Source organism: Neolamprologus brichardi, chromosome 5, assembly GCF_056152115.1.
Source record: "Neolamprologus brichardi isolate AB-2024 chromosome 5, ASM5615211v1, whole genome shotgun sequence".
NCBI lineage: Eukaryota > Metazoa > Chordata > Actinopteri > Cichliformes > Cichlidae > Neolamprologus > Neolamprologus brichardi.
The window spans coordinates 15,678,107-15,703,421 of NC_142108.1; the positions used below are offsets into that span (position 1 = coordinate 15,678,107).

Here is a 25,315-nt window from a genome sequence, read left to right on the forward strand (position 1 = left end):
GTGCCTCTAATCATTGAAGTAGAGCAAATAAATGACATATAAACAGTGGCAATGGGTTAAAAGAGATTTTGTTGTAGCATGAACATGTTCATACCACAAAAGAAGCAGCTGCAAACAGCAGTGTTGTCAGTAAGTGTTATATAAAGTGTTTGCCAAATTAAATCATTTTAGGTCAAATTTCCCAAAGCTGCTGCTACAAATTCACAGAAATATTAAACCTCGACCACAGGGAAACAGATACGAGGTTCATCTGTTAATAACCCCTGAAAACAGAACTGCGTACCAAGGTTTTTGTTAATGAGCTGTCAAAGGGTAAATCTGGATTAGCAGAGGGGAAAAAACAGCTTTTAATGAGTTTCTATTTTTGTGTGTTGCTTTTAGGTGAACATCGTGACCTGATCCACCGCTCCACAGCTTTTATCTGAAACAGATGCTTTGTAACAGATCTGCCTGTGCTTTTTCGGCATCCGCCAACCAAAGGACAGCCGGCCTCTCACCTGTGTAACCTGAGCCAGCATGGATGGAGTCATGATGAATTTCCAATCTTCAATAGAAACTCAATCCTGAAAATGAATCCCACTGATGTCACTGAAATCACAGTCCCCTAATGAGACCTATCATTATGTCTGATTAATATTAATTAGTGAAAACCTTCTCACACAGCAGATTTTGAGTAAAATATGTGTAAATAATTTTTTGGAAAAAATATCTTGGAGTGAGCGCTGCACTAAGTCTGTCAGAGCTAAGCATGACCCACTTTCTCCTGTGTCCTGTGAACACCTGCATGACACCAGCATATCCCCACGCACTCATGCACAGGCAGCAGTTAATGCTGCCTCAACACAGAATAATGTAAGAGCTAATAGTACGAGTCATGTGCATTTGCTGTGTTAAAGATACACCTGAATTATGACTTGCACGAAAACAGTCTTTGTTTGATTGTGTTAATAGACGACTTGTGTCTTGTTTTTTGCCCGAAAATAATCCAGCAGAATTAGTGAAATGTCAAACATGTGGACAATCAGTTACTTTGACAAGCCTTTTCACACCTTTCAAATGTGTCCATACTCACTCGCCTACAGTAGAAATGTCAGTGATCGTGTAAGCATGTTTATTCAAGCGCTTGTACTGAGAATAATGGGCTGTGTAAACGAGACCACAGAGCCCAGTGCAGGGTGAAGCTTTTTTTAGCAGCTCAGAGTGACCCAGACAGCGCAAACCACGAAGGAAGAAACAGCAGGGAGGGAGGGGGAGAAAGAAAGGGATGGGACAGGGGGAATATAAATGAGACTAGAGTAAGGGAAAAGTACTGGGCGGATGTGGTGTTGCAGATGCATAATGCCTGAGCACATGTGAGTGGGTGTTGGGGAGCAGCAATGAATGCTGCGAAACAGCAGGGAGATGACGTGGAGTTGGAGACGACTGAAGGTGAACAGCAGAAAGGAGCAGAGATGTGTTGCGAAAGGGTGCTGACGTCAGGCACCAACGGTCAAGAGAAACAACAAAAAAAACCCAAAACAAGCAGGAGATATGTTGTTTGAGGAAGAGGTTTTAAAGAGAGGTTTTTTAAGGCGAAAGGAAGGACAGTGAGAACAATCGCTGATCATAAAAAGGTCCAGTGGCTAAGACAAAGAGGAATATAAGACTGGAAATAAACTGTGTTTGTAACACCTACACCACAGTGAAATGTTTTGATTTTTTCAGCTAATTGCTTGTTTGGAATCACCTTGCTGGTGCACAAATACTATTTAATGCCTGTCAAACAGTGTTATCTTTAGAATTTGTTAGGTAAAGAAATGAAACGAATGATGTGTTTCTGTGACAGGTGGGGTAGCAAAGTGCCCTACCTGTACTGAGACATAACACTGGTTTATTCCTTGAGTTAGGGGCCTTTTCTTTATGCTTGAATGATTCATAGGTCAGAGTTAAGTGATTTAACAAGCAAAAACTATTCCTCTGAAAATGATCAGGTACAAGGACTGGATTGAAAATTAGTGAAAAAGCAGCCAAAAAACTGGCTCCTTACAAGCAAAATGTAAGTATATAAGTGGTAACTAAAGACTTTTGTGCAGTGCCAAGCTCTTGGCTAAATGAGAAGTACAATAAATGAAACAATAAAAGACAAAACAACACAAAACTATTTGTACTCAGACGACTCATCGTGGGAAGTGGGAACATGTGGGCCAAACTAAATTTAGACACAGGTTTAGAGAATAAACACAATCAGACAAGGAAGGAAGTCAACCTAAACACAAGATAGAAACATGCATGAACTTTAGCACTAAAACACAACCAAGACTAAAAGGCTGAGCAAACTGAGTGCACCTGTACAATAAACACAGCTAAGAAATACAAAATCAGAAAGCAACCAAAGCACCTGGACATGAACTGGAATCTTGAACTCCAGGCTGATCAAAAGTCCTGGATCATGACAGTATCAGGATATGGTGCATATAAAGCAAGAACAATGCTGAATCTACATAGGACAGTTGGTTCATTTGCTAACAAGAGATGGCAGCAGCAGCACTGTGACAATAGTCCCACAGGTCTGCAAGGCTGCTGATGCAGGCTTAATAACCCTCAACCCCTAAAGACCATTCGTAATGCTGAGTGGAACCCTGCTGTCCAGTTAGCAGATGGCCTGCAGCAGAAACTGAAGCTGCGTAGCTTTGGTCAAGGGCAGCTGAGCATCAAACATTTATTTTATAGTTAATGCCCTATGCCTTGTAAGTCATCATAGGGTTCCTATTATCTTCCACAAGACCAGGTGAGGTAAATGTTCTAGAAGCTAAAGCAGGTACAGCCACTTTCATGATTTACGGTTTTGATTTAACACAGATTAGAGGTTCATTCCTCTCCTTCTTACGGGATGCCACTGGTTTGCAAACTGGAGAAAGCAAAGTATGGGGGTGAAGGGATGCAGGAAAGAGATGGCAGAGATGAGGCTTGTCTGTCATATGATCCTGGGGTTGCTGTGGCAACTGCTCCCAGTAGTCAGATGAAGGTGTGTCAAGAGCATCGTCAAGTGAGAAAAAAAGGAGAAATGTGTGAGAGCGAGCTTGTCTTTTTTGATTCCGCCTTAACCAAGTCTGCCGCACAAGAATAAACCTGCTTCTCTTACACTACAAAGGTCATGTTCGACTTTTTTGTGTGTGTCAATTAAAACTGTTAAACAGGATTCTGGCCTCCGACAGAGTTTAAAGGCAGGTAATTACACTCGTTTCCTATATTCAATCAAAATAGAATAATAATAATCGAATAATGTCTTATTATTAATGATTCTAATCATTAATAATAATCCTTCCATTTAAAAAGAATCTGATAATGATGCAGACACGTCAAAGTTAAAGCACAGGAAGCGGACATGTGGGAGCAAAATAGATCCATAAACTTAGCATGAAAAATGGCCTCTCAATACTATCTTCTCCCCCTATCTCGGTGGTAATAAAGAATATTCTGCTGGATGGTGCATGATTTATGGTCCCCTGGGTGACTCGGTCTGCTGCAGCCGTGTCGCACGTCCATGTCTCAATAGAGAAATGACCACCCACCTCATGACTTACAGTTTCATCACAGAGATAAAGCTATTAGTCTGAGATTACTGCAGTGGAGTCCATGTTGGGAAATATTAAAAATAATCTCTGTGTGAATAGTAACTGGGTATTTTTATGTTCCTAAACTGGGTTTTACTGACTTTTACATTCCTTTCTGGACAAGAAGGCAACAATAACACCTCATCGCCTCAGCCTGAGGTACATGTCTAACAGGAACAAACGCATCAGCCCAGAGTCATGCAGAGGCTCCAGGCATTTCAATTATTGATTACTGTTGATTTATTAATGCTTATTTATTGCTGAGTAATTTAAAACTTCTCATGTTTCCCTTTCCTGTGTCTTTGAAAACAGTAAGATTATCTGCTTTATGCTTTTTTTCTGCTCATATACTGGCTCCCAAAAATCCTTTTATCAAGCAATTTCATTTGTGTAGAGCTAAAAAAAAAAAATTTCATGGTTAATAGGTAACTATGAGCAGTCTGAGGGGTGGCTGTCCTCCCAAGGAAAATGTCAGAATAAGCCTGTGACCAGCAAGTGTTTATGCATGAGAAGCGTTAAGAAAGCAAAGGAGGTGATGAGGTGAGTCTGGTTGAGAGCCAGGTCAGTGTGGATGAAGGGGTCTGCAAACCTGACCCTGACCTGAATCTTGGAAACCTGTCCTTCACTGTTTATATCAGGTTCATAATATTCCTGTTTTTTGTGCATGACCTTTAATAAAAATGCAAAACATTGTTAGACACCACGTTAATTTGAGCTTTATTTGGTTGTTTTCTTTGTTTTGTTGCCCTGATCTGCGTGTGATTATTGTTATGAGATATACTTTTCTTAAAATAAACATTTCCTTTAATATCAACACTGACTCTTCTCCGCTATAAAACGCACATTTCAACATTTTGCTCATTTCATCATAATACTGTCACCAGAAACCAGGCTCATTGAGCTCTACCTTAAAAACCTAAGCACTCTTTTTCAGTGTGACGACCGGTCATGGCTGAACGGCTTCAAATTTCCATCAACTGAAAAGCGAATGACGAAAACTGCGTCAGACGGTCGTTTCCTCAGGTAGGAGTGGATAACCTTGACAAATCCGCGCACGGTTGTAGCCCCCTTCATTCACTCGGCGTCCTTCTTCCGGCGCAGAGATGCCGTGATGGATCTCAAACAAGTGAAAGAGTGGGGCGTGTTAATTTGCCACTGTTGATAATAAGAGCCACTTCGTGCGTCACGGTGCGCTCTCCACCCAGTACGTCAATTGTTGGCAGTGCAGCATGTGATGCTCCGTCCTGCACTGTCCTGTGAGCGCTCAGTCAGTACCACAGCCGCTCACACACACACATACACATACACATGCTCGTGGTGGATGTATTCATGCCTCTCTCCAGATATTCTCTGACAACTGCGATCGCTTAAGCCCGGATTTTACTGCTACACAAGACTCACGGTGAGAAACTCTTTTCCTGCCATTGCTTCACTCAACATTTCTTTCTGCTTAAAAGTAGTTTTAATTGTTCTGTGTCATACCTGAGATGCTTGCCAACTTTAAAGAGAAGTTGTGTTATGTTGCGAACAAAACTGCATCAAGATTCAAATGTGCTCCGCAACGCACGCAGGTCTGGGCTCTGGAGTGACCTTGGTTCTGCTCAGGACAAGCAGTGAAAACAGAGGCAGAGGTATCGCTGTCATCACCAGATGTGTCACCTGGTGCTCCCAGAGAGTGATCTGTGTCGTAGTGTTGATGATGGAGATTTTCACAACCTGCAGCTGGTTTCCGCATGCTTTCAATTCACACAGTCCCAGCCTCTGAGGTCTAATGCTGCCAATTGGCCATTAAAGACATGCGTGCTTCAGACTTTTAACACTTTTTACTTTGTGAAACAGCTGATTAACCTTTAACTGTGGCTCAGACTTGTAGAGCTCGATGATAATCGCAGGATCAGCTGATCAATGAAGTCTGGACATCTAATTGAGACTGATTGCAGAAGCTGATGTATACAGGGTTGCCTCTTTATAATCAAACTGCATTTTGCATCGTGTGTGACACTGTCAATAAGTAACAGCACCTGTGTATGACTGTGTACATGTATCACTAATAACCACCTTCTTCTAGCTAATAGGTGAGGTCCTTCAGCCTTATCTGCAAATGAATATAACTTTTAACACACCGTGGTCTGTTTGTATTGGAAGGCTCAAGCCTCTCAGTCTTTGACATGCTGCTTTTCATATATGCTGGTATTCGGATCTCTTTTTAGCCACAGACTGTTGGTAAGAAACAGAAATCCAAATCATGTGTTTTTACTAGACTGATGATGCAGCTTGTATATCTAAAGCCAGGCCAGGTTGTAACTGTGCGATGAGAGTCTCTGAAGGACAGCACAATGAATGACCTCAGATAAAGCGAGCCATACCCAAAGGTTTCTTCCAACCTTTTTCTGTAGTATGAAATTGCTCCACACAGACTCGGTCTTAGCATTAGCTGGGGTCATCTGAACTGTGTGCTGATTTTTTTTCTCCAGAGGATTATTGGATGGGTCAGTTGATGTTTGCTGTTTTTATTTTTCCAGTGTTGGCCCCATAATGCAGTCGCTGATTGATATTACGTATCTACTGTAGCGTGGGATTGAATGACAAGACAGAAAAGCAGCACTCGGGTGGTTTTTACAGTTAATGCACACAGGATTATGAAGACTTGTGAATGGCTGTGCTTGGATTATTACATCATGGGATCATCTTGTTGTGCACAGAGGAGGAAATCTGTTTTAGGGATGTTTTGGTTTTTTGTGGGGGGGGTTTCTTTAGGACAGTAAAAGCGCATCAAGAATATGTAGGTTTGTTGTTGTCGGTAGAAGCTCTAAGAGGGTTTGTGGAGCATTTAAGGTCTGCTGAATCGGCTGATACGGAGGAAGCTTGTTTCAGGCTGATGTAAGCAGTGACGATGAGATCTCAGGCGCATCACTGCTGTAGCATCACGTGAAAGGTACAGCACCTTCATTCAGCTCAAGTGTGGAACTGGAAATATGAGCTCACAATCACAGAGGATTCTTTTTCTAGTTACTTTCTTTTTCTTTTCTTTTTCACTTCAGACCTCATATTTTGCAGTTTTTGCATCTCAGTTGGACAACATGATGGAGAAAAGAGCCCACTCAATAAGTAATGAGCCTATGCAGGCCTGTGATGTGGATAAGGAGAACGTATGAGGGCACTTCATCCAAAGCATCGTGTTTACTTCCTCTATTACATTTGGGTTGAACCAACCACTCCCTCAAAGAGGGGTGGGGATGGGTGTTGGCGCAAGGCTCCAGAGGATTAAAGGATTTACATGAAAAAAGCTTCACTAAAGTTAAGCTTTTCAGAACAGGGAAATTAAATAGAACAATTTGCAGGATTGGGAATTTATGGGACCCGAAAACATTGCATGAGATACAAAGAGCTGCGGTGAGGGGCGTGGAGAAGTGCACCCCAAAGCTCAGAGCACATTGCACTCCAACATCTCTGTGAGTTTCCTCACATGAGCGCCCCTCTTCTGGCCTTTTCACAATACTTTGTGTTGGTAATTTAAAAATATAAACCATCTATTGCTATCATGACTCAATTTTTCAGTTTCAGATGTCTTGACATTTTTTTTCTTTTAGAATTTGCTACCATAACTCAGACTTCATGAGTGCTGGCCCAAATGCAGAAAGGCCTAAATCTTGACACAACAAGATCGTGTTTTACAGATGGGATAAGGTTCTTGTTTTTCTTTTCATATGAACCAAATGGTTTTTGGTGTTGTGCATCCACAAAGTCTCCTGACTTTACCACACAGCCCTAAAGGCTGTAAACAGACAGCAGTGATGTTGTCTTTGCAGCCCTGCATTCCTCTGTATTGTTGTTCTCCTGGTGGCATGACCAATAGCTAATGTGACATTTAGTTACTTAAAAGTTACCCTGGAATCACGTGTGACCTCATAAAATGCCCGACTGGTGGAGTCTAAATTCTTTATAAAGGATTGTTTAACCCTCTCCAGCCTGATGAGCATCAGTCATCTTTTTTCTCAGGTCCTCGGGTGTTCAGACGACTCATTTCTTCACGCCACAATTCACTTCCTTTTAGTGCTTTTCAGACTATATCAGAGGTCTGATATTTAAAAGCTGGTCAGAGTCCACTAACATCTCAGCATCATCACCTGTTGCTTTTATATTCAAATTTACTGCTAATACTGCTCCTCATCACAAACGTATAATATTGGATCAAATTCTGCAATAAATCAATGTGACTGGTTCTGCTGGTTTCTTATTTTCTCCCTTAAAGACTTGTAGTAACCTCTGGTAATGTTTTAGGTCACATTTATGCAGAAGCATAATAAAATTGTCCCCAAATCTTATTCTTACAGCTGTCTTTGTGACAAATTGTCTGTGATCCTGTCTTTATGGTGCCATTCTTTATTGGCTCTGGAGAGATATAACCATGTGTTACAATCCAGTGGCTTATTAGGAGGTTAACCAAGCAATAAATGGGGTATTACTTGTGTCAGCTACTGTACAAAGTGTTATTTAACGATCACAGTCAGGAAATTAGACTCACTAAGGGCAGAAACCTTCTACTATTTCATTCACAATGTAGATGCTTAACGTTGTTATCATTTAATAATACAACATCATTACTAAATTAAATGTTATGATGTCCAAACACCATTTTGGGTGCAACTATCGCTCTGTTTTGTTTTTCTGATGCAGGACTGAAGCCAAGAACTGAAATCCAGCAATCGCTCTTCAGCATCGCTCTTCCTTTCATCCCCACCTGACATCTGGCCTCTGTCACTTCTTCCCGTCTCTCGCTCTCTGTTTCTCTCTCCACTCGCCCCCACCCCCACCCCCCTCCTGACCCTCAGCCTCCCTGATGCCTAAGAACAGCAAGGTGACACAGCGCGAGCAGAGCCATGAGCACGTCACAGAGTCGGTGGCTGACCTGCTCGCACACGAGGAGCCGCTCGACTACAAGAGCAGCTCCCTGAATGTCGGAGGGGCGGCGGGGAAGAAAGTCCCTCAGATAGAGGTCCCTGAAAACGATGGGCGACCCGCCTGGAACAGCAAACTGCAGTACATCCTGGCCCAGGTGGGCTTCTCTGTGGGCCTGGGGAACGTGTGGCGCTTCCCTTACTTGTGCCAAAAGAATGGAGGAGGTGAGTTAGAGGCAATACTTACAGCATTTACCACATATATACATTCTTCTTTTTAAATATGATTCATAACAGCCTGTCTGGGTCTTGAGCTCTTTCAGGCATCCTACTCATGAGGATTTTGCACTTAAATTCTATGGAACTGATGAGAGTTACATTTATTTCTTTATTTAATTAATTAACTCCCTTACATGTTACTCCACCAACACTGCCAGGAAGTAATTTATTATCATTTATCCACATTCAGTTACTATGATGACGGAGAAATTAGTTTCATATTACCAGCTGCGGCAGCACGGCTGCTATTGTTGTTTGTGTCTTTGTGGCTCAACACTTTTCTTTTGACACTTACTGTAGTACTTTTTCCCATATTTAGCAGGTATTTATATTTCAGTCTCTGTGGGACAATTTTAGTCACAAATCTTTACAAACCCAAATGAAGACTGAGGTTAACGATGGCTTTGGTCTGAGAACTGATGTCACATTAATTTTGTACAGTTGTGTTGAGCAATAACTCTTCAGGCTTTCTAAAGGTCTTTCAAAGGTTTTCTTTGGGCATCGGCTGCGTTTTTCACTCATTTTCAGTCGTCCTGGTTCCTCACAGTGTTCAGAGCAATGTCACTGACCTATGAATCGTTCAAGCATAAAAAGGCACATAAGTAAGGGGATGAACCAGTGTTTTGTCTACACATAACAGACAACTTAGCAAAGAACCACTTATAAATTGTATTTTTAGGCACTTTGTTACTAGCAGGCATAAAATGTATATCTTACATAATGTTATATGTTTTTATAATGTATACATTTTTTTTAGTTGAATCTACGAAATATATCAAAAAATAACAGGGCTGAAAACCAGTGGCAATGGGGTTATGGCTCCAAATTAGAAATGCTGTTTCAAAGAGGCGTTCAGGAGAGAAGTACAACAGGGAGTGTCTACATTTTCCCAGCAAAATATGAGAGGTTATAAATAACAAACTCTAATACAAAGAGAAGCTAAAAGTAAAAAGAACTAAAAGCTACAGATCCTACAGCCCAAACAGAAATCAAACATGAAAACCATCCAAAAGAAATCTTAAATACAAAACCCATACTAGAATAAATTATATTATCAAAGGTTCAGCTTAAAACTCACCAGGTAACATCCAAAGTATTAGGATGAAAAAATGAAATAAACCGGAATAAACTTGTAACCTATAATCAAAGAACTGAGAAAACCAAACAGAAAATAACTAATAATCAGCAAGAATTAGCTTAGGGATTATAACAGATGCATGTGGATATTAAGAAAATATTCTTGTTAACATTTTGGTATTGATCGCTCAGTCCTATTTGAGCAATGGGATTTGTTTTCTTTACAGACAAGCATGTTGGTTTGCCACAGAGAGAGCTGTTCATCTCATGACCTCGACTATCAAAAACAACACGACACTTTCATTCATTTCATCCCTGCCAAGAGAGCAGCTGTACTGTGCATAAAGCAGCCAAGTCTAAAAATAGCTGCATTATTGATTACTATAGCCAGTAGGGCAGGCGAGGCTCAACTGATATCCTGGTAAACAGAGAATGAATGTAACTGTATGAGGTTTTATTTTTCTCAGGTATGCATGTACTCTATGTAATCGGAGGCGTATGCAGTGTAAACTGGTGTTCATTGTAGGAAAAACACCTTGTCATCATGGGCTGACAGATCTGCTCTTGCTTCATTGGTCTAAGTGTTTTTAGCTTTACTGCTTGTGCCTGACTTACAGCATATACGTAGGATTTATTGCCTATAGGCCAGATTTACTGCCAGTAATCTTGCACCAGCACTTGCCAGGTTATGCGATTTGACAAGCAGGCATTTTTCATTGTGTAATTTGCTGTCTGCCACCCAATTACAGACACATTAAAGATCAGGGTTGCTGGCCGCTACTGATGTGTGGACTCCTCTCTCGTTTCCTCCTTTCCTCAGGACACGCCTTTCTCTTTCTCGTTCAGCATCCTCTGTCATTCTTCCTCCTCTGAGATGCCTATCCTACATCACATTTTTTAGTGGCCTCTGGTTTCAACTAGCGGGTGATGAAGTGGATTTCAAGTTCACTCACTAAATTTAACTTCCTCTTTATTTCAGCTTTCTGGATTTAGCCTTTTTCCTCCTCTCATCTCTCTGCCTCATTACTCCACCGACTGTGAGATGCATGTACTACTGAATGTAATTCCCGCTTCTGATGTATTAATAGTACATGTTTGCCAGCTATAAGTCTTTATATCCGGGATGATGACTCACCCTTCACACATAAAACACAGTTGCGTCCTGATGATTCCTCTCTGGATTAAGCTCCAAAGGGGACAAATTCAGACATCCTTTAAGATTAAACTATATTTCAAAGAATATTTATCAATGAGGCTGAGTTAAACAAAACAAGTTTTATTCCAGCAAAAATGCTGTCAGGAATATACCAGGTTATGCAATGGGCATTAATTTTTACTTCTACGTTACATCTGCGACGTACCCTGTGTGTAGTTAGCAGAGGGATTGCTTTCTTTAACTTGATCTGTTATTTTCTATTTAAATTTTCAAAAAATGAAGGAAACGGACAGGAGGAAACAAAATTACTGAACTGACCAATCACAGTCATTGTGGGCTGAGTCGAAATAGTTATATTTTCTAGAGAGGTGCAACTCAGAGCTTAGGTTGGGCCATAGGTTACGGTGTGGGGTTCCAGAAGGGTTAGTACTTAAGACGTACAGTGAATATTTAACCCAGACACAAAATCCACTGTCAGTCTTCATCACAGCTGCAAACCCAAAAAACTGCACGTAATTTTGTCAGAGACACCCTCCATAACAGACAGCAATGCATAGCTGCAGTTTAACAAGCTGAAGCTGCACAAGTCACCTTTGTAGGGAGTTCTTAAGTCAGTGATCTGGCAAGTAGTCAGCAAACATTTTTTTGCTTTCAATCCAGTTCATTACGTTTTTTATTAAGTTAATTGTAGTTTTTAGTGGTGTCAGCCAATGGTTATTGAAGGCATCGGTTGACCATTTTCACTGTAGTTAAACCAGATGTAACAGACAATAGAATAGAATAGAATAGAATAGAGTCGCCCTTTATCGTCACTGCACAACGAAATTGTTGGAGGGAAAAAAACTCGTGCGCCGCCCGGGAATCGAACCCGGGTCGCAAGAATGGGAATCTTGCATGATACCACTACACCAGCGGCGCAACGGTATAGTGCTAATGGAGGCCCATCATAGCATAGCCCGCTTTACTGTGCACTTTATGCTAATGTTTTCATCATGAACTTCGTTTTGTATCGCATAAAACCTGAGAGGAGGGACTGAGGGTGTTTAGTGGGATCACGCGAGAAGTAAAAAGGTTATTTTCCCACAGTTTGATACAACTGTCCTACTTTACTGTAGCAGCTAGAGGACACCCAGTGCTACCCATTAGCTTAGCATTAGCATTTTACAGCATGAAAAAAACTCCCTATCCAGGGGGACAAGGACTTGTGATTTCCTGTGTAAGTTAGCCAAGCAAACAGCAACACGTTTTTCCTAGAAACACCAAATCTTTTTTTGTTTGTTTTTTCAGGCGCCTATCTGGTTCCTTACTTCATCCTCCTCCTCATTATTGGCATCCCTCTCTTCTTCTTGGAGCTGGCAGTGGGTCAGAAGATCAGGCGTGGAAGTATCGGGGTGTGGAACTACGTCTGTCCCCGCCTGGGTGGAATAGGAATGTCAAGTCTGATGGTAAGCTGAGATGCTTCTGTTCCTGTAAGGAGTGTGAGACAGAGCCATCATCTTTTTAACTGTGAGCCAAATGTACACTCTTTCTTTAGCAGTGCTCTTAAAGTCTTTAGCGGCTCCATAGGAAGCAGTTTGATAAGTGAAGCATGGTGATAAGATCAAAGAGGTTCTATCTATTTATCTATCTAGTTAAAGTTATATCTTGATGCAGGTTTATGAAGGTATTGACGTGTCTGAGAGTGGAAGGTAGTCTTACTTCAGAGCTGCAGAAGTAGCTATAAATATCTCACAGAAGATCACTGTTGAAAAGAGAGCACTTCAATTATTCATGCTTCCCTCAACCTTATTTAGCTTCTGAATGTCCTTGCTGGCAAGGCTGCTCCAAAGACTGACAGCAGCATTGGGACATGCACAAAGCACCTGCCTCATTTGCATGCTTTTCTCACTCTGCACAGATGATCCTCTGCACATGTGATGTCTATATCAAACCTGACATCACATATTTGTACCTCATTAAATGTTATCTGGCTGTTTCTGTCGCATAACGCCATCTATCTGTCTGTAGGTGTGCGGCTTTGTGGGTCTCTACTATAATGTGATCATCGGTTGGAGCATTTTCTACTTCTTCCAGTCCTTCCAGTATCCTCTCCCATGGAGTGACTGCCCAATCAGAAAGAATGGGACACTTGCCAGTGAGTTTATATGAACTTACTTTAGTGCAATACCAACATTTGTTAATTGACAGTAAACGCTGTTTCACAGATGCATTAATTGCCGTTAGTTTGGAACGACTACCCTTATGGTAGTGCTAAAGGAAGAGTCATAGAATCGCGAAGAATCGCCTTCTGGGGACTAAATGTCTGAATTTCTCTCCAAAATCTCATGGTAGTCGTTCTAGTTGTGCAGTTACAAAAGATGACTAAGGGATACTGCCTCCAATGCCATTCTGCTAGGATGGCTATAGATAAACAGGAATGACAGTTTTGTGCAGACACAGGTTGGCCAAAATGTAAAGCTATAGTTTAAAGTGCAGCAACTTAAGTTTAGCTATGTAACATGGTTTAGTTATTCCAAACTGTGATATTTCCTGCATATAACCAAAGTTAAAGGAAAAACCCTGAAGACTGATCTGGACTTAATGTCAAGAGTCTCTTGGCTAAGAAGAGGAATTTGGGGATGGAAAAGCAATTTTCCTTTTAGCCAACCATTTAAAGAAAGGATACAAAAAGAGTTTGTATTTTTTCTCTCATAGGGTTCAGAAATTCACACATGGGTCTTTCAGACAGTGGGAACAAACAACCAGTATGAGGTTTAAGATGAAAGACAGTTTGGATTCTTGAATTCTTGTAAAACCACCAATAACTTGAAGTGATTATTTGGCCCACTCTTCATTACAACATCGCTTCAGTTCATTGAGAATTGTACGTGTTTGTTTATTAATAACTCTCTTAAGTTCCCATCGCAGCATTTCTCCCATGTTGAGGTCGGCACTTTGACTGGCTTTTTGCAGATCCTCGATTCTTTTCTTTTTCAGACATTCTGTTGTAGGTTTATTACTGTGCTGTGATTGTTGTCATGACCTAGCTGTGGCCAAGCTTTAGCTGTCGAACAGATGGCCTCACTTTTGACTCTAAATATCTTCGGCATACCGAGAGGTTCATGCTTGACTCAATGACTGCAAGGTGCCCAGGTCCTTGCAAAAACAAGCCCAAATCATCACCCTTCCACTACCATGCTTGGCAGTTGGTTTGGGGTGTTTGTACTGACATGCTGCGTAGAGCAGGGCGATATGACCAAAAATATTTATCACGATATACATTTCAAAATTTGTGATAACGATATAACTGACAATATAATTGACACTAGACAAAATACTTTACAACTCCACAACTTTATTAGTGCAAAAAAAGAAATCAATGTATTTTCACTTAAACAAGCAGCTGTTTTTTATCTGCATTAAAGTTATATAAAAATGTAACAGTGCAAATGCAAATTCTTTGCTGACAGTTTAACCAAAAGGCATTTCCAGTGGAAATTGGCCGACATATCCTCAGCATAACCATGTATAATATCCACAAAACTTAAAAAGAGGTTATACACACACATTACGGTAATATTATGTTGAAGCACAGTACGTATCACTCCGCGAGGCTCCTACCTACGATAGGCGTAATGCTCCGACAATCCATCAAGCGGTGCAGCTTCGTAGCTTAGCAAAGTCGTACTGAAACATTTGACAGATTTTCAAGCGTGTACCACATAAAATCGTTTCGAGGTCAGTAAACACAACCAGAATTCATACATAAGGCACACGGGATTATAAGGGGCCCTGTCGATTTTCAGAAAAATCAAAGGATTGATTTTAAGTGTGCCGTATTTTCCAAACAACACGGTAATAACGACGGCCCGCTAGCATGCTGTACCAAAAATAGGGCTTTGTTGTGTATCTGACAGACGAAAGCTAAACCAGTTCCACACCACTGAAGTTGCAGCATTTTTACAAACCAATTCTGGTCCATCTGTTTCATTCAATGATCCGCTTTCACCCTTCTCATTCTCCGTTGCCGCCATGCTTTTTCCGCCATGTGCGTATGAAAACATAGGCACTGCGCATGCGCGTTTTACCCAGATTCTATCGCGATATTTCATTTTCTTATCGTTGCCCAACATTATACCGGTATTACCGTAAACGGTACGATATGAGGTGGAGCTCTTCGTTTTTCTGCACTTTCTCTGCACAGTCTGCGATGAATTTGCTTGGATGTTCACTCCACGGAAGATTGTGGCATTGTGTTAATACACACCGGAACGTTCCAGTTTTTATAGAGGTGGTCACTCTTTCTACTTACTGTTGTTACTTACAGTCCTGTGAAAATCTTTCTTTTTCACATGACCGTACAGGAAAACTGTCTTAACTGCAGGTCACTGATGCATTTAAAGCAGACCGCTTAGGGTTTGATTTTTAAAGGTTCAGTATGATGAGAAAATCGTGCTACTGATTTGGTGAAACATTGCAGATTGCACATAATTCTCACAGTTATACTTCAATGGATCACTGTGTTACAAAGCTTCAGTCTTCATCAACACTCCTGAACAGAAGACACAAGCTGTCTTCCCTTCACTACAACTTTCTGTCAAGACTTCACTTGCCTAATCCAGATTAAAAACCCACTGGAACTTATTCGATTAGTGGTGATTATATTGTAAACCCTGGGGCAGCCAAAAACCAGCATGTGAATGACTCAGCAAGGCTGGCAGAAAGATGGGGGAAGCAGAGATTCATGCTGAAGGACGCTAATGCTGAAGGACAGCAGCAGACTGTAAAATATTTCACGGCCGCTGCGATGACATACACGTGGAAGCAAATCGATCAACAAACATAGTAAAGAACAACTTGAATCAGTTTAATTTGTGAAGCATTTTCACCTGCTTGTGCTTGACTCCTTTTCTGTGTGTGCCGTGTGTGTCTCTGCACAGATAAAGCTCAGTAATACGTGATCGTATTATCACAACACCGCTGCCTCTACTCTCAGCCACACACAGTATATTTTATTTCTTCAAGGTAACAAGTTAATACACTGTGAGGAAAATCTCAAGGGTTGTGACTTTGAGTTGTGTGTTTTGCATACCAAGTACACAGATGACCTTGTGTAAGTGAGAAATATAAACCAGCTAAATCTTGTAATACTGACCCCGAGCAAACATCCTCTGCACCAGTATACTCTCCTTTCACTCTCCTCAGCCTCCCTGCAGTCTTTTCAAACCTTTCCTCTTCTTGCTTCCTCATTATCACCCAAATTAAACTTTTTCTTCCTGTCATCTACAGTTGTGGAGCCAGAATGTGACAAAAGCTCGGCTACGACCTATTTCTGGTACCGGCAGACTCTGAACACGACCAGCACCATCGCAGAGAGCGGCGGCCTCAACATCAAAATGACCCTGTCTCTGCTGGTAGCCTGGATCATTGTCTGCCTCGCCGTCATTAAAGGAATCGCTTCCTCTGGGAAGGTTGGGAAACCATGACACAGAAACATTTAAGAGAAAAGTGTGGAGGCTTGTTTTTGCTGAATGGATGTCTTTTTCTTTTGCACCTGTACAGGTGATGTACTTCAGTTCTCTTTTCCCCTACGTGGTGCTGTTCTGTTTCCTGGTCAGGGGTTTAATGCTGAAGGGCTCCGTAGATGGTATCGCTCACATGTTCACACCCAAGGTTAGGATGGAAGAGTCATTGTTCCTCACCTCTATTTTTTTCAACCTTGCATGCTAACAAAAGCCTCTCCTCACATCTCAGTTGGAGAAGATGCTGGAACCGCAGGTGTGGAGGGAGGCCGCCACCCAGGTCTTCTTTGCCCTCGGTCTGGGTTTTGGAGGAGTCATTGCCTTCTCCAGTTACAATAAGATTGACAACAACTGCCACTTTGATGCCGTGCTCGTCTCTGTCATCAACTTTTTGACCTCCATTTTGGCCACACTGGTTGTGTTTGCTGTGTTGGGCTTCAAGGCCAACATCATGAATGAAAAGTGTGTTGTGGAGTAAGTTGAACACTATTTTTTTTTTGGCAACATTGAATGTAACCCCCCCAAAAAAGAAACAAAAGTCCGACAGCAAGGTTCATGAGTACTGCATATTAACCAAAAATCACCCCTCAAAGTTACAATCCCCACAGTCTTTATGTTATAAACAGTGGCAGTTATCCTTATTTTCTGTCACATATATGTTGTTACAGTGATGGATCCTCATATTTTCAGATACTGTGGTCAGTGCACGTGCGAGCAGTGCTTTCGAGCCAAAAGGCCCATCTTCAGATTGTTCTGAGTTCTTAGTTTCTGATGGTGTTTTTCTGTTCATGACTCTATCTGATGTCAAAGACGTGGAAAGTCCCGGCTTGAAGACAAGATGATTCTTCTCAAAGTTTTAGCCTCATATAATAAATGTACAAACCTGCTATTCAAACTTATATGAGGACCACACAATCAGGGGAAAGTTGAAAATTAAATTAAATTGTGATGTTTTTTGTTTTTTTAATAAATTTGAAACATGCAAGCTACTCAAGTAGAGTCCAAGAATATACAATAATAATAATAATAATAATAATAATACATTTTATTTGAGGGCGCCTTTCAAAAACCCAAGGTCACCTTACAAAAGAACAAAATTAATAAAAGAAGCAATAGTCATAAAATACATAAAATCAGTTAAAATTGCAAAGCAGAACTTGACAACAGATAAAATCAGCACTAAAGCGAATAAGCCAGTTTGAACAGATGTGTTTTGAGCTGTGACTTAAATGCGGGAAGAGAGTCTATATTTCTTATGGCTGGAGGAAGAGCGTTCCAGAGCCGAGGAGCAGAGCGACTGAGGGCTCTGTTCCCCATAGTTGTAAGACGTGCGGACGGAACAGTAAGATGAATAGCAGATGAGATCTAAGAGGGTCGGAGACAGTGGTGATATGGAGCAGGTCACACAAAATAAGGGCAGGGATAGCTCAGTAGGTAGTGTGGTCACCCCATGATCGAAAGGTTCCACTGAGCAAGGTACCGTCCCTACACACTGCTCCCCGTGCGCCTGATTTGCAGCTGCCCACTGAGTGAATGGGTTAAATGCAGAGAGAGTAATTTATCCACGGGGCTCAATAAAGTATACATTATTATTATTATTATGTATCTGGAAATGAGCATAATAGGTCTTTGAACTATGGGAGGAAGCCAGAGAGCTTATTTTGAGGTCACAGCACTAACCATTGCATGAAAAATGCATGTATCCATTTACTCTTAAAAATACATGTTTTTGGCACATTAACAAGTTAAAACTTCGTAAATTTGTTCCAAACGCAAAGTACAGGAGTAAAAACCCAAATTTTTGTTGCGCTTTTTACCTACCTAATTATTTATGAGGAAAGAAATCACATCCTTTATAAAGAATATGAGGATACCAAAGTGTAAGCTAAATAATAATAATGGATTGGATTTATATAGCACTTTTCAAGGCACCTTACAATGCCACTATTCATTCACTCGCGCACTCATACACTGGTGGAAGCAAGCTATGGTTGTAGCCACAGCTGCCCTGGGGCAGACTGACAGAAGCGAGGCTGCCATATCGCACCATCGGCCCCTCTGGCCAACACCAGTAGGGTAAAGTGTCTTGCCTAAGGACACAACGACCAGGACAGAGAGCCCAGGGATCGAACCGGCGACCTTCCGGTTACAGATATGCTTCCCAACCCCCTGATCCACGGTCTAAATAGGTCTAAATTGTCTCTATTGTGATCATTTATTAAATTACTGAGTGGTAGGTGAAATTGTAAATTGATGTTTGTATCTAATTTAAGAGACAATTTAATCTAATTTAATTTAATCTAATCTAATCTTTAAGTAATTTAACAGCAACAGGTTGTCAAGAAATTGTACCTTACATGGCTTTTTGTCAGAGCATCAGTCAAGCAGTGTGGCGCAAAATATGTATTGGATTCATTGTGATTCTGACCTTTTCTGTCTGCAGGAATGCAGAAAAGATCCTGGGATACCTCAACTCCAACGTCCTGAGTCATGATCTTATTCCTCCACATGTGAACTTTTCCCATCTCACCACGTCGGACTACGCTGAGATGTACGGGGTCATTAAAACGGTCAAAGAGGACAGCTTTCCCCAGCTGGGTCTGGAGCCGTGTGTTCTGGAGGATGAGCTGAACAAAGTGAGCCTTTGGCACACATAACTCAGCTGAATCCACAGCATGTTCTGTGTTTCACACCTCTCAATGTCTCTCTGCAGGCTGTCCAGGGCACCGGCCTGGCCTTCATCGCCTTCACAGAAGCCATGACGCATTTCCCAGCATCTCCCTTCTGGTCAGTCATGTTCTTCTTCATGCTCATCAACCTCGGTCTGGGCAGCATGATCGGCACCATGACTGGCATCACCACACCTGTCCTTGACGCCTACAAAGTCCAGAAGGAGCTTTTTACAGGTACGCCGCTCCCCAGCACCACCGCCACACTGACTCCCTCAGCCTCTGTGCTATTAGTAGTTGAAACCCCTTGCTCAGCACTTAGAAAGGATTAAAGTACATCTGGGAATGAGCTGCATTAGTATTTATGTGCTGTGAGCAAACTGAATGGAAAGCAGAAACAGGAAATAATAGCACTTAATGGCAAATAAAACCTTTTTAATTCTCATCTGTTTTTTCAAACTTTTTCCTAATCTTTTCTTCCAAATGAGCTCCAATTGTTTCTGTTTGTTTCAGTGTGTTGCTGCATCATCGCTTTCTTATGCGGCTTGTTGTTTGTTCAGCGGTCGGGAAATTACTTTGTCACCATGTTCGATGATTATTCAGCTGGTCTGCCTCTCACTGTAGTGGTCATCCTGGAAAATCTGTCTGTTGCTTGGATATATGGCACCAAAAGGTGAGGCTAACTACAAGATGCTGCTGAAAGCTGTGTATCAAACTACAAAAGTGTATCCAAGGAAAGGATCCTTACTGCAATTTGTTGTTCTTTGTCAGGTTCATGCAGGACCTGGAGGACATGTTAGGTTTCCGACCTTATATTATCTATTTCTACCTTTGGAAGTACGTCTCCCCTCTCTGTCTTATCGTTCTCATCTCGGCCACTGTCATCGAGATGGCCATCAGCCCACCAGGATACAACGCCTGGGTTGAAGAGCTGGTCAGTCTTGTCTGTGTGTGTGTTTGTGCTGTTTTGGTGTAAAAGAAGTTTTCAAATGCTTCACTCAGGGAAAAGAAGCTAAAACACGACACGAAAACTGCTAAAATGTAAGCAAAATGTCCAACAGCAACAGTCATATATGACAAATTGTACTTAGTTTTTCACAGGATTGCATACCGTGTCTCTGTGTGAGTAAGAATAAAAAGCACAGAATAAATTCCCACCATTACACAGCCACACAGGGTGTACTTTGTAGGAGTGATTGGGGGGTTAGTTTTCATATGGAACGTTTGGAAAAGTGTTTCCTTTTCATTTCACCCCTCTGTCATTTTAGGCTCAGGAACGCTTCCAGAGCTATCCTCCCTGGGCTCTGGCCATGTGCTTCGCTCTTATCGTTGTGGCCATGCTTCCGCTCCCTGTTGTCTTCATCGCCCGACACTTCAACTTGATGTCAGACGGCTCTAACAAGCTGTCTGTCTCTTACCATAAATCTATGATGAAGGACATATCCAACCTTGAGGAGCAGGATGAGGCTAGATTCATCCTTGGAGGCAAACCAGGCGAGGCCCCATCATCAGGGCCAGCACGCAAACCCTTCCTGACACCTGGAGGAAACAAACCCATGGACTCCCTGTCTCCAAACATCTGCTATGGTACTAGCTACCAAAATGCTGCCATAAGCCCCACCACACCAACTACACCAAGCACACCTCTCACACCAGAGTCTGACTCTTGACTGTTGCCCAGTCTTGACAGACTCCCCTCTGACCACCCCTGTAGCACAACTTTACCCATGAGGTCTCCACTGGAGCTCAGCGCAGCTCCAGGAATCCTCACCACTGCCCTGCTAACGCCACAAAACTGTACGTAGCCATCCAGTTTATGAGCGCTTCCAAAATAACACAAAGGAACTTCATGAGAAGATTTCCAGAATGTTTCCGAGCATCTGGAAGTTAGAAAACAGGAAAAAAGGGATGCATTTCACTCTTTTACAATAAACAAAACTCTGGAATCAGGTTGAGATTAACAGTGACACACTACATCTGTATATATTTAAAAACATCAGGTTAATGTGTTCAGAATGAAGTTCTGTGATCTGATTTTCTTTGCCTTAGTTTAAGGATCCCCCAGCAGACACCGACCCCATAGTATAAGGAAAATGTCTGCACAGTGCAGGTAGTGTGAAAGAGTGAATGTAGTAGAGTTTGTGAGGTTCTGCTGGTTTCCTATGTAGCAATAATGGGTGTCAAAGCCATGTACCACTTAATACACAGCAGGTTTTCTTTATATTAGATGTTATGCAGTCGACAAGGTGCAGCTGAAAAGTTCCAAAACCATACCTGATTCAGATTTGGACAAATTGTTCTTCAAGGTCATGCTCAGCACAGCTGTGGGAAGTCCCATTTTCATTCCACAGTGTGCGCTGTGAATTCAAGTCACAACTAAACTCTACTGTAACGTCCTGAGGTGTCTGAGGAAGACATTCACAGCAAACCACCTGACCTGTGGTGTTTGCCACTGTGTGTTGGCGCACAAGAAATAAAAAAAAAAAAAAAAACACTCGACTCTGTATGTTTAAGAAAATGACCTTAAAGGTGAGCACTTCCAAATTAAGATCAGGTAACGTTTTTGGCCACAGACTCGCAGCTCTGTTCTGATGCCGTGAGATTTGTTTTCATAGGACTATGATTTGTAAAATATGCTAAGACGACTCTAAAGGCACCCGTTTATGTTCCAATCAGACCCCACATCCACCTCCTCCTGTAATTTGTGTGTAGAGTCTATTGTTGTTGTTCATTTTGTAAAAACAAAACAAGGTGTAAAATCACAATGTACAGTATAGTTATAGTAATATAACATACCTTTAGGACTCTGGGTTTTATTAACCGGGAGCTCAAACAACTTTCATTATCCATCACTCTCACGTCTTCGTCTCTGTGCTGTAGAAATACACTCATTTCAGTTTCTCCACCAAAGAGTTAAAAGTAAACAACAAAACACTTGAAATCTGCTCCAGAATAACAGACCTGTTACACTGGACTGCAGTGAAAGTGAACTACAACCCAAAACACAAGGCGGGCACGAAGCACGCAAAATTTGCTTTTCTCCTCCTTCAAAAAAGCACAAAGGAGATTTTGACTCACTGAGCACAAGCAGATTATTGGCTGGAATTGTCTCAAGCATTGATCCACATATTAAAATTAACTCCTGCCGAGACATATTATGGGACACACAGCAATATATATTTATATTGGAGCACAAACTCTGTTAACTTTGAACAAAAAAAATGAACTTAAAATAAGAAAAATATCTACGGACCAAAAGATTAAAAAGCAAAAATCCCAATTCTGTGAACTTATCAGCCGACCTGATAGTGTGCACCTTTGAAAGCCTTAGACTCCTCATGCACAGACAGAAATACACATGCACACACATACACACTCTGTGTTACAGGCCCTGCCGTGGCGCAGCAGGGATTACGGTGATGGTCGCTGACTTGAGTTTAAACTGAGCACATTTTAATTCCTATTTAAAGGAATCTTTAATTTATTTTTTTATCACAATATTTAAAGCCATGGTGTTTAGGTATAAATGGACTATATTTATATTCCTGTATATTTGCTGTTACGTAGGCGTGATGAATTACAAAGATTTATCTTTTACAAGCGTTTAGTATGTATACTGTGTATTTTAATCTTGTGTGACGCTTATTGAGTCTGTACATTTTAGGACTGTTCTGTAGTTTGTGGAGCTGATCGTGGACATGAAAATGATGCTGCACTGTGGAGCTGATGTACGGTCTTGTTTAGTCGTGTGTGTCCACTTCCAGTTTAGTGGTCTAATCGTTCGCGAAAAGATGCTCTCAAAATGTCCTGTTAGCCAACAGGTTCATGAAAGGTTGTCTCTAAATACGCTAAATATGTTTAGCGTAGATGACACAGCATGCTAACATCCTGAGCAGATATCTTTCCAGATGTGTACAAAACATGCAAGCACATTTTTTTTTTAGGTTGAACCACTCTGAGGTCATCCATTGATTTTGGACTTTGTTCAACTTTTTAATCCTCTGGTATTTGGACAAGACTGTGGCATGCTAAGTTATAAGCTAAAGTTAGCAAGCTTGCTACTAAGCTGCATTCATAATCTGTACAGCTTCAATGCACAATAATAAACACCTGCTAATAAAGCTCAACAACAAGGTTCCAGAAAGTAAATTTCTCCACAGGGATTTTAATTATGAGCTATAATGTTTTAGCCGTCTAAAGTAGACTCACTACAAGCTACAACATAATCAAACTATGGTGCGACAAATCTGCTCCTGTGGAGACCAAAAAGTCTGCATGAGATGGAAAAGAACTACACTAACCACAATCCTAAATTGAAAAAGTGACATCTCTGATGATGGAGGTTGTTGTTACCATGGAAATGTTAAAACGAGCAAACATCAGGTCATTTAGTGAGCGGTGATTACAGTCATTAATGAAGCATTGAGTTATAGGGATGTGTAGTTCTTTTACCATTAAAAGTACTTATATACATAGTCTGGTACTTTTGTCCCGTTTTATTTTTTCTTTGTGTTTTTATTCACCTTATAGTTGTTTAAAACTACGGTTTAAAAAGTTTAACACTCTTTATATTAAGATTTTCTGAAACATTAGTGAAGGAAACAAATGGAAAATTAACTTCTGGAACCAGAACCTTTAAAAAAGTTAGTGTTCACTGTTGAGCTGTGTTAAGAAAGGCCACACCCCTGACTCTAGTATCCAGATCTATTAGATTAAAAAAACATGTAGCCAACACAGAGTCAATAAAAGGGAAATTTATCCATAGAAGCAAAGAACATTTTTCATTTTTAGTGCTTCAAAGGTTAGCATCTTAACATGGGAGCCTATAGGGATTGACTCACTTTTGGAGCCAGCCTCAAGTGGCCACCAGAGGAACTGCAATCTTGGAGGTTGCTGCTTGGGTGGTCCACACCTTTGCAAATTTATTTAGGGGCAGGGGAAAAAGTGCTGATTCAAAACACAGCATCCAGACAAACACTTTACTGGAAAAATCATATTGGTGGGAAAAACACAGACACATGTATCAGGAATATGCTGTGTTTTTTTCAACTGCTCTATATGTGAAAAATACAGTTTCCTTTAACAGTGTAAGGATTCAGAAATGAATGTAACACGGTAGGTTTGATCCACAAAGTGGGATTTTTTTTTCTGTTTGATTGGTTTTGTTTTTCTCTCTGAATCAAACATTTTCAGCTTCCAAGCACATTTTTTATCCAAGTTTGCATGGAGAGACCTGAGCAAAGGGTTTGGCTAATCCTCCTTTGGCAATGTTTTCGCCCCCTGGTGGTAGCTCTATGAACAGCAAGTTGTGACAGTCCATTCAGGAATTAGTTTTCTGCTGTGTAATGAGTGGATCACTAGTGTGGTTACAGATGTTTTGTGTTTGGTGTGTGAGCCGTTTTAGTGTAAGAGTGTATCACGCAGACATCTCTGGTGTGTTCATGTCTGTAAATAATGTTATGTAACCAAACTATTCTGGAGATAGATTTTATTAACGTGATGTAGATTAATGTCTTAAAAGTTTTAGCAGTAAGTATAACAAAAGTTAGAAATGAATGTGATCAATGCACTTTTTTCACAAGACTGCAAAAAGCTAACGTCTGTTTTCGTTGTCTTGTTTCCAGTACATTTCAAATTTGATGAAAAGCAATATGATGTTATTTAAATGACAGAATAACTGTGGCTGAAAGCAAATCCTGTCTGTGAAAAGCAATCCTTAGAAATAACCCCCAACACTGATGTGTGCACATGTGTGTGTGTGTGTGCGAGATGTGAGTTTGGCTTGGTGTGTGCAAGGCCTTAGTGAGCACACACTTCAAACACTATACAGGAGACACATGTCCCTTTACAGCTTCCCTCTCCTTCCTCTTTCATTTTATGAATGTATCATACTGAGAAATACTGTAAAAATTGTGACCATAAAAAATTATTCTAATAAAGAGTGGACAAGCTGCTGTGACGTTTTTGGTTTAAATTCATTCTCGGTCAAAGTAAAACATGATTTATCAGATGTTGGTGGTGATCGATACATCAGCCAGTACTATTTTCTAGAGATATCAGTGTCGGCATTTATTACAGCCGATAAATGAACATTTTAAAAGTGAAGAAGAGACGACCTGCAACGCCGGGAGTGTTGATGTTA

General features: G+C 41.1%; 1 protein-coding gene and 1 non-coding gene across 3 annotated transcripts; one reads left to right on the plus strand and one right to left on the minus strand.

Annotated features, from left to right (window-relative positions):
• Positions 1 to 4,665: 4,665 nt before the first annotated feature.
• On the plus strand, positions 4,666 to 25,118 carry LOC102790228 (sodium-dependent neutral amino acid transporter SLC6A17-like). 2 transcript variants are annotated; one of them, XM_006783412.3, is made up of 12 exons: positions 4,666 to 4,995; positions 8,271 to 8,716; positions 12,291 to 12,448; positions 13,011 to 13,137; positions 16,272 to 16,453; positions 16,545 to 16,655; positions 16,737 to 16,978; positions 18,948 to 19,140; positions 19,218 to 19,410; positions 19,687 to 19,846; positions 19,945 to 20,107; positions 20,442 to 25,118. In XM_006783412.3, exons 2-12 carry the CDS (start codon positions 8,434 to 8,436, stop codon positions 20,841 to 20,843), a joined length of 2,214 nt encoding a protein of 737 aa, XP_006783475.2. In that variant the 5' UTR covers positions 4,666 to 4,995; positions 8,271 to 8,433; the 3' UTR covers positions 20,844 to 25,118. The 2 variants fall into 2 exon arrangements, with proteins under 2 accessions (XP_006783475.2, XP_087696883.1); XM_087840757.1 differs by lacking the exons at positions 4,666 to 4,995; positions 8,271 to 8,716 and adding an exon at positions 11,944 to 12,074.
• Positions 11,851 to 11,921, minus strand: trnag-ccc (transfer RNA glycine (anticodon CCC)). Its single transcript has one exon. It is a non-coding gene; the product is annotated as a tRNA-Gly (tRNA).
• Positions 25,119 to 25,315: the final 197 nt, after the last annotated feature.

Bases quoted from the DNA above. Each gene is read 5' to 3' on its own strand.
- LOC102790228 (XM_006783412.3), top strand. From the start codon at position 8,434: ATGCCTAAGAACAGCAAGGTGACACAGCGCGAGCAGAGCCATGAGCAC. The intron at 12,449-13,010 runs GTAAGCTGAGAT...ATCTGTCTGTAG, and splicing joins TAGGAATGTCAAGTCTGATG to GTGTGCGGCTTTGTGGGTCT. The intron at 16,656-16,736 runs GTTAGGATGGAA...CTCACATCTCAG, and splicing joins CTCACATGTTCACACCCAAG to TTGGAGAAGATGCTGGAACC.